Source organism: Solanum pennellii, chromosome 1 (genome assembly GCF_001406875.1).
Source record: "Solanum pennellii chromosome 1, SPENNV200".
In the NCBI taxonomy this organism is placed as follows: Eukaryota; Viridiplantae; Streptophyta; class Magnoliopsida; order Solanales; family Solanaceae; genus Solanum; species Solanum pennellii.
Window position 1 is genome coordinate 80,553,988 of NC_028637.1, and position 15,669 is coordinate 80,569,656.

Genomic DNA, 15,669 nt, shown 5'->3' on the forward strand with positions numbered 1-15,669 from the left:
TCAATACATTCATTCACTGACAAATACTCACTCACCCCACCTTCTTGCTCTGCACCTTACTGGCCTTAATCCTTACCCTTTACCTGACCCCGCTCAAAAATATTCTACTACTCCATTAAAAGTTCCAACCAAGAAATAAAGTGGGTATGGTAGATAACCTAAATCTCACACGTTAATAAGGATTAAGGCCACTCTTCTTGTTTAGAAAGTATAATATTGGGTACTTGTCATATAAAATTGAGATGTTTATATCCATTATGTGATATTAATAATGCTCTTTCTTTACAAGGATTAGTGTCAGTTTTTATTTATTTTTTATTTGCAATCCTAGCGGAAGTTCAGAAGATAATATTTAGCTAGCTTAATACCTGCTGATTATGAAAGGAAACAAATTCAAATCTCCTAGACTGGCCTATTTTCTGATCCCACATCACTCTAGCATCTCTGTAAGAGAAACATTAATGCAGCATCAAGTACATTCATCCATTTTTAAAAATATGAATGCCAGGAGAACGTGTATAGTAAAAATAAATAGAGAATAGAACATACAAGAAGCCAGTGTGTACTGAAAAGTTGTAACCTTTGGACTAAGATGACCCACAAATATGTTAAAATGATCTGCAAATGAGAAGAAACAGTTTTAGTTCTTGAAAAGATAATGTAAAAAATTAAGAGGGTCTAAAATGGAGGTGAGAAAAGATACACACTTGATGTGTCCTCTCTTTAAGCACTGACATACGCCCAGTTAACCTTTAAAGTTTGTCCAAATCTGCGGATTTCACTATCTTTTAGGCGGACAAACACTAAAATATTAGATAAAATTGCAGGAGACAGAGGTTTAGACTCACATTTGGGCGCTGGGAGAGGGAATTCCTAACTTATGTAACTTTGATTTATTTAGAGGATGTTAATTCTATATGGTATAACCTTTTAGTTGGTAGTCCATTGTATTCTATTTATCTTCTTTTCCTAGATATTGTTCTAACAGATTTAGTTACATTTAATAAAAGATCTCTTATTCCTTTTTAACCAAATAGTCTACATGATGAATAAATGAATAGTTTTCAAATCTGTTTCAGGCTTTTACTCACTCTCAGATTCTGCCTCAACTTCCCTATAAAAATAAAGAGAAGAAAGAATGTCCACATCCTACATTTGTTACAAATACTTCAACATACAAAAATTTCAAAAGCAATATTTCACAACACATGGCTTGAGGAGTTCATGGTTCAAAGTTTGGTAGCATATCAATTGTTTCTTTATACTTTACTTGGAACAATTGATTTACAAATCTTATTAATCACAAATTTACGATTCACTAATAAAGTCAACTGATTTACAAATCAAAGATAGTATTGTCAGTCTCACTAACTTGAATTTTTAATGTGGATAGACATATGCATAGTTTGTCACCATCAAAAAGGGGGAAATTGTTAGGAAATGAGAAAATATAAAGTTTGTAGTTTTGATGGATGACAAAGAGTTGTAGTTTTGATGACTAACAAATAGTCTTGATGATGATAACCAATGTTTTATTACACATCAACACTATTTGTTAGTCATCAAAACTACAACTCTTTGTCATCCATCAAAACTACAAACTTTATGTTTTCTCATTTCCTAACAATTTCCCCTTCTTGATGATGACAAACTATGCATATGTCTATCCACATTATATAATTTCCCCCTTTTGGCATCTTTGAAAACCAATAACCAAAGAACCCGAATAACATTCAATGAGTGTAATATCATTTTTAACTCATAGCCACTTGGGCAACACTTTCAAGTACACTTCTTCTAACGAAATGGTTAGTTAATATGAGGATATTAGTCATCTTAAACTCATACACAATTAAGATCTTCAATGTGAAACGAAATAAATATGTACCAGTTTATGCTCTTAATCAAAAACATATGATATCATGAGTATGAGACAGACATAAGCACATCAAAGAGTCAAAGAGTCTAAAATTTGAGGATGAGGATTGGGACAAAGATTACTAAAGTGAGGAAGAAAGGGATGTTTACTTACATTGATAATTTTTTTTAGTATGCTCATTGTGCACCAGCTCCTTCGTTCTGATCAGCTTTCTTAGAATGTGAAATTTCATCAAGAGAAACATGAGGTACATCATCAATTTTTCATTCCTCCATGAACTTTTTTTTTTATTAGCCTTTTTCTTGATGACAACTTTGAAGGAGTACCAACTACCAGTAAGAGATTCATTACATTTTGGTGCACAGAGAGATGTGTTTATCATTAATGAAAGTAAGCAGCAACTTATTTCTTTGAGAATTGTTCCCCCTGAGAGATAGCAGGTTATATACTTGGAATGGATGAAATATCAATTTGGAATTTGTGAACCTGGTTCAGATGTGGGTGGTAAAGCAAGGTTCCCCCTAAATTAAAGCATGAGTGACTTCAATACTGAGATTTTCATCATTAGAGCAGTTTGAGATTGAACGATGCTTAGTGTCAAAGAGGGTTCTTGGTGATTTTTAAGAAAGTTGAATTTTCGATGATCGACCAGGTTCATTAGTGCTTATGTTTGACCCAAACTCAAGAAATTAATGCATTGAAAAAGGATGGTACATACCTGAGTATTACAGAGAAACCAGGTTCCCCTTTTTTTTGTGTTTCTCCGTGATTTACTTAATGGTGTTAGAAAAGAGTAGAGATAACATCCGCAGACTTTCTAAACATTGTTTGAGATGTGACTGGAGTGTGTACCTGTTACAGTACGAGGTTGAGTTAGCAGATATTCATTGTATAATTACTCAAGCGTAAGATTATTCGTTTACTAGCCAATTATTAAAGGAATTCATGATAATGCATCAACTTATTTCGATAAGACCATGCTTTGACTGATTTTTCTCAAGTTCTTCAAATTCAAGGCCTTCACGAGAATGTCGCATCATCATATTCTCCCAAATCAAATGAATCTCAAGCTGATTCACAGAGAACCAACCCTTGTCAATTTTCAATACCTTCCAATGAATAACAAGAACCATGTTCACACAACGAAGTTCCCCCTAAAGGTGTACCATACTCTTACTGTCCCGATTGCTCTATTATTCCCCCAATCTCCAGAACCACAGATTAGTAGTAATTCATGTTGCAGGTACATCAATGATTGTTAGATGTGAACCAGGTTCATATGCAATGTTCTCTAAATTTGCATCATCAAAGATGTTTGATATCATGTCACTTTCTTCAACTTTTTTTTTCTTGTCTCTTTCATTTTTCTCATTCTTTTCAAGGAATAAACTGCCTCCTTGAAAATCAAAGAGCGAGAGGAAATTTTCTACCATTTTTAGCACCTGTTTGGAGCATGCACTATTCATGTACCAAGTTGGCCTTTTCCCTCTCACCTTCACATGAAACACTAGTCAAAGATTAGTCTTGGGAACCCAGATTAGCTTGGGCCCCTTTATGTGAGTAAAAGGATGAATAAGATTTCTTCTAGCCCATAAAGGCAAATAAGAAAACCTTTTATTTGGAGCATTTTTATTTGGACCCAGTTTCTTAGCCGTATCAGTCTTTTCCTTTTTGGTGAACTTAACATTTTTCTGAAACGCCTCAAATAAAGTTTTACATTAATTCTTTAAATGACCTAAGTTTCCACAATGAGTGCATAAACTTTTAGACATGTAAATAGTGTGTGACACAAGATTATTCTGTTTTTTAAAACCTATCCCACTTCGACTAGTGGTTTGCCTTTCTTGAATCTGAGTTAAAATTTCAGAGGACCTGGTCCAGCTAAGATTTCGTTCCAGATCCAGTTTGGTATGATCAAGATTTTCTTGTAGCAACATATTCCTTTCTGTTAAAGCTTGACAATTTATGGTTAACAATTTTATTTTTTCTTCTAGAGCTAATTGAAGTTCACTAGCAGAGTTTTTGCCCTTGTGACTTAACTCTGAGATTTTAATCTGTTCTTTTAATTTGTTTTTAAGAAAGTGATTGTGTTTCTCAAGATTGTCATTGACTTCTCTTAAAGATACATAGTTTTCCATCATTTGTTCTCTTTCAGAATTGATTGACTGATATGCATCTATAAGAGTACTCAATAAGGACTCTAGTTCCTTTTTAGAATATAATTCAATATTTACTTTGATGTGATGAAAACTTACCTTGCTTTGTTTGTCATCTTCTTCATCATCTTCAGAATCTGTTTCAGCAATGAGTGCAAGAAAATTATATTTATTTGATTGTTCTATTGCAAGTAGTGACTGATTTTCGAATCTTCCATCCTCAAATTCTTCTTCTGATAAATCCCCCATAGCGGCAAAGGCTCTTTTCGTTGAAAGATCCGCTTCTTGATTGATCATTCTTCTGTTTGTGGCAATGTACTTATCATTCTTGATTTCCTTCTCTTTTTCCAAACTATTCCTCTTTTTCTCTAGAGCTTTTAATGGACAAAACTTGACAAAGTGATCCAGACTTCCACACTTGTGACATACTTGATCTATTGGATTTTCAGTGATTTTTTGATAGTTTCTTCCGTGGAATACTTGTCCCCTTTTTAACATTCTTGAGAACCTTTTGGTCATTAACGCAATGTTTTCGTCCTCAAAATTTTCTGGTGTTGTGCCTGTAAGAACCAGGTTCTTCTCTTTTCTTTTGCCTCCAATTTCCTTTTCTTGTTTTTTCGTGAGTTCATAGGTCATGAGATTTCCGATGAGTTCATCCATAGCTAACTTATCTAGATCACAGGCTTCAGTAATGGCTTCTTCTTTGCTTTCCCAAAATTCTGGAAGAACACTCAAAAGCTTTCTGACTGCCTTCCCATTGGGAATTATTTCACCTAGTGAGTAGATTTCATTAATGATAGCAGTGAACCTGGTGTGCATCTCTTGGATTGTTTCACCTTCTGCCATTCGAAACAGTTCGTATTGTCTGTTTAAGTTATCAATTTTATACTTTTTTACCTGAGTTGTTTCTTCATGCGCAGTTTGCAAAATTTCCCATATTGCTTTTGCATCTTGACATGATGATATTCGATTGTATTCATCTGGACCTATTCCGCATATCAAGATCTTTTTCGCTTTAGCATTGTTCTGAATTGCAAGTTTATCTACAACATTCCATTCTTTCCTATCTTTTCGTACTTGAGTGGTTCCATCAATTCCATTCTTCATGGGTATGGTTGGACCGTCCAACATGACTCCCCATAGGTCTTGATTTTCTCCTAGTAAATGATCCATCATGTGATTCTTCCACCATCCATAATACCTTCCATTAAACAGTGGTGGTCGAGTTTGAGAAGCTCCTTCTTGTGGTGTAGGTGGTGCAGCCATTGATCCTTTTCAAGATGTTAGTCTTTTAATGAAAAGACCTGCTCTGATACCAATTGAAGAAACCTTACTCCTAGAACAAGAACCAGGTTCTTGTAATTTTGTCGTAACTCTCATAATTGTATACATACGACATCATGCCTTCACTTTATCAATCATCAAAACTACATTATTTGTTCTCCTACTTTCCAACATTTTCCCCCCTTTTGATAATGATAACCAATGATTTATTACACATCAAGACTATTTGTTAGTCATCAAAACTACAACTCTTTGTCATCCATCAAAACTACAAACTTTATGTTTTCTCATTTCCTAACATCTTATTAATGACAAATTTACGATTCACTAATAAAGTCAACTGATTTACAAATCAAAGATAGTATTGTCAGTCTCACAAACTTGAATTTTTAGGGGTGTTTCTAAGAGAAAATACGTCTAACCTCTTATTCTGTCTAAGTTTCCTTTAACACATTCATTTTAGAGTAGGAACAAGTTAAACACCTTGTTGAAAATGAAAGTCCAAAATATCCTTAATAATAGCAAGAAAGTTGTTTAAGTTTCCTTTAACACATTCATTTTAGAGTAGGAACAAGTTAAACACCTTGTTGAAAATAGAAAGTCCAAAATATCCTTAATAATAGCAAGAAAGCTCATAGACGTATCTAATGTAGGACAAAGAGCTAAATCGGAATAAAGGGCGTAAGAAACCATCAACGAACATACCCGTAGTTCAAATCTGGTATAAGTAGTTCCAGATCCTTGACTTTGCTAAGAAGACACATCAATAGTTCAAATTCTGGCATAAGTAGTTGCAGATCTTTAAATTTTCACACTATAAATGAAAATAATTTCAAAAAGTTAATGCAATGATGTAAAAAGAACTCGAAGCGAAATCCACAACAGTATACGACTAAAATGAAGAAACCCAAAAAGTTAATTCCAATGGAAAACCAACATATACAAACAGAGGAAGTCCAAAAGAAGTATGATGGAAAAAAACAACTGGAATTAAGGAACCCAAAAAGTTAATTTCGACAAAGAACGATCTATGAACAAATAAGATTTAAAAGAATTATGATGAAGACAGACTAACTTAATTGTTGCATGTAATAAACAAAGCAAAAATCAGTAATTAAACAGAAAAAATACAACCACATAACAAAAATTGAACATCAACACTAAAACCAACTGAAAAAGAAGAAAAATCATCAATTTTGAGGAAAACAAAGAAGATCACAAAAAAGCCAAAAAAAACCATATGAAGAAGCTTACCTCAACAGAATGCTGGAGAAAGGAGAACTTTTGGTGTGCATAGATCGTAGTCCACAGTGATGTGTACACTGAAAACACAACAACTATACACGTAGCCAAAATGGAGTACTAAAAAGACTAAAATTTCCTCAGACCTATGAAGCAGGCATGTTGAACATGCCTTTTCTAATATAAGAGTAAGCCAAAGAAACCATATGAAGAAGTTTACCTCAACAGAATGCTGGAGAAAGGAGAACTTTTGGTGTGCTTAGATCGTAGTCCGCAGTGATGTGTACACTGAAAACACAACAATAGGACACGTAGCCAAAGTGGAATACTAAAAAGACTAAAATACCCTCAGAACTATGAAGCAGGCATGTTGAACATGCCTTTTCTAATATAAGAGTAAAGTAATGAATATGAGTGAATGATTTTTTCTTTTAAAAGTACAAAATACTTATTGTGACCTGCTTCAGGCTATGATACATGAAGTTGTTGACTTTCAGATTTTTTAAGTGGTAGATATTAATTATGATGCTTTTATATTGGTCACTGTAATTTATTTTTTTTGTATATTTTTATTTTATGAAATAATATTTAATTAAGTAAAATCATCTTATTTTTTAGGACTGAATTAGAGAAAAGTATGCCAAAGAGGATGTAATATTATTATATTTTTTGCAAATTATATTAAGATTTTAACTTAAAGTCATTTTTTAGTACTCGAATCAAATTTGATCTATGAATTTAACATTTAATTATTGACACTAGTATGAATTTAACATCGTCCATATATATATTAATTTTCATTAAACTAGGAGAAGTATAAATTGTTATAATAATGTTTTGTTTTCTTGAAAGAACATATCCTTCCTGTACATAGATTACGATAAAATTCTACTATCATCAAATATTAATATAAAATTAAATTATCATATATAATTATACATTGTTACTTAATAGAAATTTATATTATATAATTTTAAATTAATAAATAATTACATTTTAGTATATCCATGCAACGTGCGGGTTAGTATAACTAGTATGTAACAAAAAAGAAGTACATAAATGAGAGAAATATTTCATTTCCAAGTCTTTCTTTTCATTTCTATATTTTGTCTATATAAATTCATATTTAATTTCATGAAAATTCACATTCAAAAATATATATTTTCTTTTTATGTATTTGAACTTGCTTTCTTTATATTTCATTTATGTATGTATTATCATTCTCCACGCAAGTATGACAAAAAAAAAACTTTAAAATAATGAACAATATGTTGTTAGTATGTGACTGTTCTTTTTAATAGTCAATTTTCGAAATATAATATAGTTTGATTATAATATTTGTTAGATCTCCTCATTGTTAGTACAAAAAATAATTTACAAATATATTACATATAGTTTAGATTTCTTTTTTTCTTTTGGTATAATCACTTTCAATTGCTATGATATTTTATTTATTCATTATGTTTTTTATTCAATTGATAGCATATGATGAAAAGTTTGACATATCGAGCACATAATATGACAACTTGCAAAGGAAGATGGTAGAAGAAAATCATTTTAGAAGCATAATTGGAGATTATTTTTGCTAGATTTTTTTTACTTTGACATGTTTTCGTAAGGTAGTTAGCATAAATTCCTTCCTAAAGTTGTCATAAAAATTCAGTTACACGCTTAAACTATTGTAACGGCCTATTGCACACCTGAATTATTTGAAAATAAATTTATTTCAACTCTAACGCACATACAACGAGTCACATGATGAGAAAGTGTTTCACACTCGTGCCATGTCATCGCCATGTCACTATCACATCAAAATTATGTCAGATTTAAAAAAAATAAATCCATGTCACCCAATTTCTCCGTCTTCTCTATACATCACCAAAATCACCATTAAATCACTAAAATTGTTGTTATTATCACCGAATTTACTTCTCCACCACTATAGATTTCACCACCCCACATTAAATTCACCATTAAAATATTTTCACACTCATTGCCATCATAAAAGAATCGAAAAAAATATTCATCATCCAAGTTACATCACTATCGTTAAAATTCATCACATTCATAACAATGAATTAAAATCTACATCAAAATCACGAATGTGATTGTCATTATCAAAATTAAACTCATCACCAAACCCATCACAAAAAAAATTATCACAATTACAAATTTCATTCAAGCTTACAGAGGAGAATGATGAAACTTGCAATATTTATGTGCAAAGATTTTAGTTAGATGATTTAAAAACTAGTGCTCGATTTACTATTACTGATTTGAAAAAAATCTAGCGAAAAATTAAATTTTGTGCAAAAATCCAGTAACTTTTTGCGCAGAGAAAAAATGATTTGAAAATTTTCTTACTTCAAAATATCAAATGCTCACAATCAACAAAAAGATAAAATAAATTGATAACTAGTGCTTTACTTGACGAATTTGATGTGGAAATCATGTCGAAAAATTTTAAGCAATGAACCTAATTAATTGAAAAACTTCGCCATCTTTGCAATGAATTTCATCCCACAATGTTATTTTCTGTTTTTCTCTTGAAAAGTTATCATGAAAAAAAATTATTTCTCATTGTAGCCATAGCAAAAAGAGTGTTTGTGATGAGAAAAAATGGAGGAGGAAGAAGAAAGGTAGGGTAATGTGAAAGGAGAAGAGTGAAGGTAGGGGACAATTGTCCTTTTTTTTTTATTTTTTAATCAGAAGCGCTTTATTTATTTTTTATTTAATCTTATTTCCAAATTAGCTTGATGGTGATATTAAATTCATTTTTTATTAGTATATGTGTGTAATAGGTCGCCTCAATAATTTAAGTGTATAACTGACTTATTAGTACAACTTCAGGAGTGATTCCCTATTTTAAACTTTAGTTTGTATAAGTAATGCTAATCATTTGGTTCTATACTATTCTATTTTTTTAAAATTATGAAGCACAATTAATTTAACTATCTCATTTTAAAAAAAAAAATATTATGATGATCATGAACTTTATTTTTAAATAATTAAAAGAATAAAATTTTAATTCTACGATGTCGTTTTTTTATATAACAATCTGTTTTCGTCACTATTTTTTTTATTTGAAATAATTTATGTCTTTTCACCAGTTAATTTATATTTTTGTTCATTATTGCATTTATATTCCTAATTTTCACATTTATTTATTTATTTATATAAATAAAATTATATTCCTCATTTTCACATTTATTTATTTATTTTTATAAATAAAATTAATACATGATTATTAATGCAACTAATGTCTAACAAAAGTCATAACTCATGTCCTTTCATTTTACTTATAACTTCTACTATTAAATATTTTTGTATTATTAGAAAATATTAGCAATATAAAATAATCTAAGACAATAAATATATAGACAAGATATATGGGAGAATGCTTTCTTATTTCAAACTGTACTTTTCGATTGATACTTTAATAAAAATAATCATCGCCTATTTATAGTACAAAATGTCTCTTCAAAATTACATGAATTAAAGTGTTCATTTATTGCATACATGAACTTCAAAGAGAGTTAAGCTTTGAAGTGAGTGACAAATGACATCCACATTAATACATTTATAACACTCCCCCTTGGATGTCCATAGATAATGTGCCTCGTTAAAATCTTACTAAGAAAATCCAGAGGGAAAAAGCATAGTGAAGGAAAAAGAGTACACACATCTTGTAATATGCTTTGAGTGCTGCCTCATGAAAAATCTTACCAAGAAAATCCAATGGGACAAAACCATGGCTAAGGGAAAAAGAGTACAGCGTGTATTTGCTCCCCCTGATGAAAAACTTATTTGATATCTTGGATATGACGCACCCAAATCTTATATCTTAGCTTCTCAAATGTTGACGTTGGCAATGCCTTAGTGAATAAATCTGCAAGATTATCACTCGAACGAATCTGTTCAACATTTATCTCACAATTTTGTTGAAGATCATGTGTGAAAAAGAACTTAGGTGAAATATGTTTTGTTCGATCTCCTTTGATATATCCTCCCTTTAATTGTGCTATGCAAGCCGCATTATCTTCATACAATATTGTTGAAGTCTTTGTTTGCAGAAAGACCGCATCATACAATATTGTTGAAGTCTTTATTTGCAGAAAGACCGCATAATTGTGGAATGCGTTGAGTCATTGATCTCAACCATACACACTCTCGACTGGCTTCATGAATGGTTGTTATCTCTACATGATTTGAAGAAGTAGCAACTATTGTTTGCTTCATCGAACGCCATGATACAGTTGTACCTCCACAAGTGAATAAATAGTCTGTCTGAGATCGGGCTTTATGCGAATCAGAAAAATACCCTGCATCTGCATAACTGATCAATTCTGACTTGGATGCATTAGAATACAACAATCCCATATCAATTTTTCCTTGAAGATATCTGAGTATATGTTTAACACCTTTTCAATGTCTTCTTATTGGACATGAGCTGAATCTCGCCAATAAACTTACTGTGAAATAAATATCTGGCCAGGTATTGTTGGCAAGGTACATTAGCGCCCCAATAGAACTAAGATATGGTGTTTCATCACCAAGAACCTCTTCATCTTTTTCTTGAGGTCGGAATGGATCTGTATTTATATCAAGAGATCTCACAATCATTGCGGTACTCAATGTCTGTGTTTTATCCATGTAAAATCTCTTTAAAACCTTTCTAATATATGTTGATTGATGAATAAATATTCCATTTGTCAAATGTTCAATCTAAAGGCCAAGACAAAATTTTGTCTTACCAAGATCTTTCATTTCAAATTCTTTCTTCAAACACTCAACGACTTTTGAAAGATCTTTAGGAGTTCCATGATATTCAAGTCATCAACATAAACAGATATTATTACAAAATTAGGTTTTGACCTTCGTATAAAAATACAAGGACAAATAGGGTCATTCTTGTACCCTTTATTTAGCAAATATTCGCTAAGACGATTATACCACATTCCCCTGATTGTTTTAATCCATATAAGGATTTTTGAAGCTTTATTGAACAACTTTCTTTTAAATTTTTATATGCTTCAGGCACTTTGAGTGCTTCAGGGATTTTCATAAAAATATTGTGGTCTAGTGAGCCATATAAATAGGCCGTGACAACGTCCATTAGATGCATTTCAAGATTTTCATGAACTGTCATATTTATTAGACCTGAAGGTAATTGCATCTACCACAGGAGAGTACGTCTCCTCATAATCAATATCAGGCCTTTGTGAAAATCCTTGTGCAACAAGTCATGCTTTATATCTTACGACTTTACTACTTTCATTGCGTTTTCGCACAAAAACCCATTTATGCCCCACTGGCTTGATACTTTCACGTGTTCAGACTTTTGGTCCAAAAACTTCCCGTTTTTTAAGTGAAGTCAATTCTGTTTGAATTGCTTCATTTCATTTTGGCCAATCATTTCTGTGTCTACACTCATTGACAGATCTTGATTTCAAATCCTCATTTTGTTGCATTATTTCAACTGCAATATTATAGGCAAAAATATTATCCACCACAATATTATTTCGATTCCACCTTTTTCTCATCGAGACATAATTTATAGAGATTTCCTCATTCTCATTATTTTCAGGTACAATGACCTCCTTTGTGGTGTCATCATTTATTATGTCTCGAAGTTCTTCATGAGCAAGTGCCTCTATATTATGATCATCATCTTGATCATTTATTCCTTTTCTTTTCCGAGAATTTTTATCCTTGGAACCAATTGGTCTACCACGTTTTAAGCGTGGTCCAGACTCACTTGCCTTAACATTTTATCCTATAGGGACATCAACTCGCACTTGAGCATTACCAGCTGGAATATATGATTTAGTAACCCGTGGAAGGTTAGTAAATACATCCGACAGTTGATTTGCAATATTCTGCAAATAAATTATCTTTTGAACTTCTTGATCACATTGATTTGTTCAATGATCTAAATGAGACAGTGAAAGTTAATTCCAATCTATCTCATTTTCCAACTGCTTTTGTTCTCCCCCTAATGTTGGGTAAACTGATTCATCAAAATGACAATCAACAAACCTTTCCATAAATAAATCTCCAATTCTAGATTCCAAATATTTTATAATAGAACGAAATTCATACCCAACATATATCCCCAACATTCTTTGGGGACCCATCTTTGTGCGTTGTGGTGGAGCAATTGAAACATATACCGCACAATCAAAGATTCTAAGATGGGAAATGTTTGGTTCCTGACCAAAAACCAATTGTAATGGGGAGGATGTCATGATAACTGATTGGCCTTATGCGCACAACTATTGCTGCATGCAAAATAGCATGCCCCCAAATCGAAACAAGCAAATTTGTTCTCATCAACAAGGGTCTAGCTATCAGTTGAAGACGTTTAATCAATGACTCTGCTAAACCATTTTGAGTACGAACATGTGCAACAGGATGTTCAACTGTTATTCCAGTGGATAAACAATAATCATTAAATGTCTGGGATGTAAACTCACCAGCATTATCAAGACGAATTGTTTTTATTGCATAATCTGCAAATTGCGCTTTTAACCTTATTATTTGAGCCAACAACCTTGCAAAAGCCATATTGCGAGTTGATAATAAGCACACATGGGACCATCTTGTAGATGCATCTATCAAGACCATATAATATTTAAATGGTCCACATGCAGGGTGAATAGGTCCACATATATCACCTTGTATCCATTCCAGAAATGCAAGGGATTCCACCCCAACCATAGCCACTGATGGTTTGATAATCAATTTTCCTTGTGAACAAGCCGCACAAGAGAATTTCTTTGATTAAAGAACATTTTGGTTCTTTAAAGTATGCACATGTGAATTATCAATTACTTTGCGCATCATATTATAACCGGGATGGCCCAATCGGTCATGCCAAATAATAAAATCATTAGAATCAGTAAACCTTTTGTTTACTACGGCATGTGATTCAACTGTACCAATATTTGTATGGTACAACCCAGAAAAAAGTGCTGGCAATTTTTCATGCACAGTTTTCTTATCCGCATTCATTGTAGTTATATAAAGGTATTCCACCTTTCATTCATTCGCAGTCTCAACATGATAGCCATTTTGACGAATAACCTTGAAACTTAACAAGTTTCTATGAGACTTACTACAATACAATGCATTGTCAATTACAATCAATGTTCCTCCATGTAGTAATAAGATTACCAAAGAAGAGAAATATTTCTTTTCTCTTACTATCGTATGAGTTGTGCCACTTTCCAGAAGACACATATCTCCACTACTCATCTTGGATCCAACTGAAGACTGAAAAATTTATTTATCTTCACAAGAATAAAAAAAATACATGATAAGAAGTACGAACGTTAGCAAAAGAATCTTAAGTACATAAACTTTTAATTAAGACATTAAAAATATGTAAACTCATTATTCATTCCTAGTTCAACTATCAATCTCAGTTGTGATCCCCAAAGAAGTCCTCAGCTTCCAGATGAGTAATATCGTCGACCCCATCAAAAGCATCATCTTTCAATGCTATGTTTGCCTCAATATTCTCATTATATTTTTGAGAGTTAAATGTGACTCTACTCGGGCTTTAGAAGAGGAGGCGCTACCTTTATTTCCTTTCCTTTTAAAGGAATTTTGATACAACCTGACAAAATGTTCAGGTGCCTGACATTCATTTTTCCAATGACCTTTAAGGCCACAACGATGACAATGATCGCCCTTTCGTTTAGAAGGATTATTTTGAGAATCTATATTGTTCTCCCTTTTTTTATGATCACCACCTCGGCGATTATTATATCGTCTTTTGCCTTTGTCACGCCGCACACATTGTCATGGCCTCGATTATTTTGTCTTATTTCAGACTGACCATGTGCTTCAACCGCGTGTGCCTCCGGTAATGGAGCACTTCCAGCGGGACGGGCTTCGTGATTTTTCATTAAAAGGTCATTATGTTGCTCAGCCACCAGAAGGCATGAGATCAGTTCAGAGTATTTCTGAAAGCCTTTTTCACGATATTGCTGCTGTAATATCATATTAGAGGCATGAAAAGTAGTTAGTGTCTTTTCCAACATGTCCTCATCTTTTATTGTTCCCCCACATAATTTTAATTGGGAAGTTATTCTACATACAATAGAGATATACTCAATTACAATTTTATAATCTTGAAACCGTAAGTGCATCCACTCATAACGAGCCCTTGGCAATACCGTTGCCTTGAGGTGGTCATTACCTACCTTTCAAACCTATCCACAATTCAAGTGGATCTTCAACTGTTAGGTATTCAACCTTCAGGCTTTCATCAAGATGATAGCGAAGGAAAATCATAGCTTTCGCTTTATCCTGACTTGATGTTGTATTTCCTTCTATTATACTATCACCAAGACCCTTAGCGGTAATGTGAATTTCAGCATCAAGTAACCATGACAAATAATTCTTTCCAGAAATGTCAAGTGCCACAAATTCAAGTTTTGATAAATTCGACATGATGAAAACTATCATAAAATAATTTTGAGTTAGTATTATGATGTTGGTTTCTTTACAATAAATTGTAAAATTAATACTTTAAATAATAAAGTAAATGGTGAGTATAAAATACATTATATGCATGAACATTAATGTTAGATTAAAAATATAAACTCATGAAGCATTAAAACGGTAAGAGTTAAATGTATTTCCTACTTGTTTTAAGTATTTATTACTAGTTTCAATTAATATCAAAGTCTAGTAATAATTTTAAGTTGTATTTAATACAATACTATATTCTTTATGACACATAAAATGTATAACAAGAAATTTCTTACGTGTATTCTAACTATCGTGCTATTATATTGCTTAGTATTAAATTTAGAGTCATAAATTAGTAGCATAAATAACATAACAAAATAAACTTGAAACGTATTGATTAATATGCCTAATAAAGTATTATAATAATAACTAAAGCAAGTTATATATGCAGTAATAAAAATACTAGTCAAAGATTTATGCAAGTTCTGTTAGAGATGTTATAACACAAAAATATATACCTGACTCTGAAAGAAAGTTGATTAACTTTTAAGAATTAATTTCGAATTAAGTATGTCTCAGTTGGTTAGAGACTCGTGCTGATAACATGTTAGAAAATATTGGCAATAT

General features: G+C 32.0%; 1 protein-coding gene across 1 annotated transcript; it reads right to left on the bottom strand.

Moving 5' to 3' along the window:
• Positions 1 to 14,285: 14,285 nt before the first annotated feature.
• Positions 14,286 to 15,021, bottom strand: LOC107023775. The gene is made up of 2 exons (XM_015224575.1): positions 14,768 to 15,021; positions 14,286 to 14,658 (listed from the first exon to the last, which is right to left on the bottom strand). Exons 1-2 carry the CDS (start codon positions 15,019 to 15,021, stop codon positions 14,286 to 14,288), a joined length of 627 nt encoding a protein of 208 aa, XP_015080061.1.
• Positions 15,022 to 15,669: the final 648 nt, after the last annotated feature.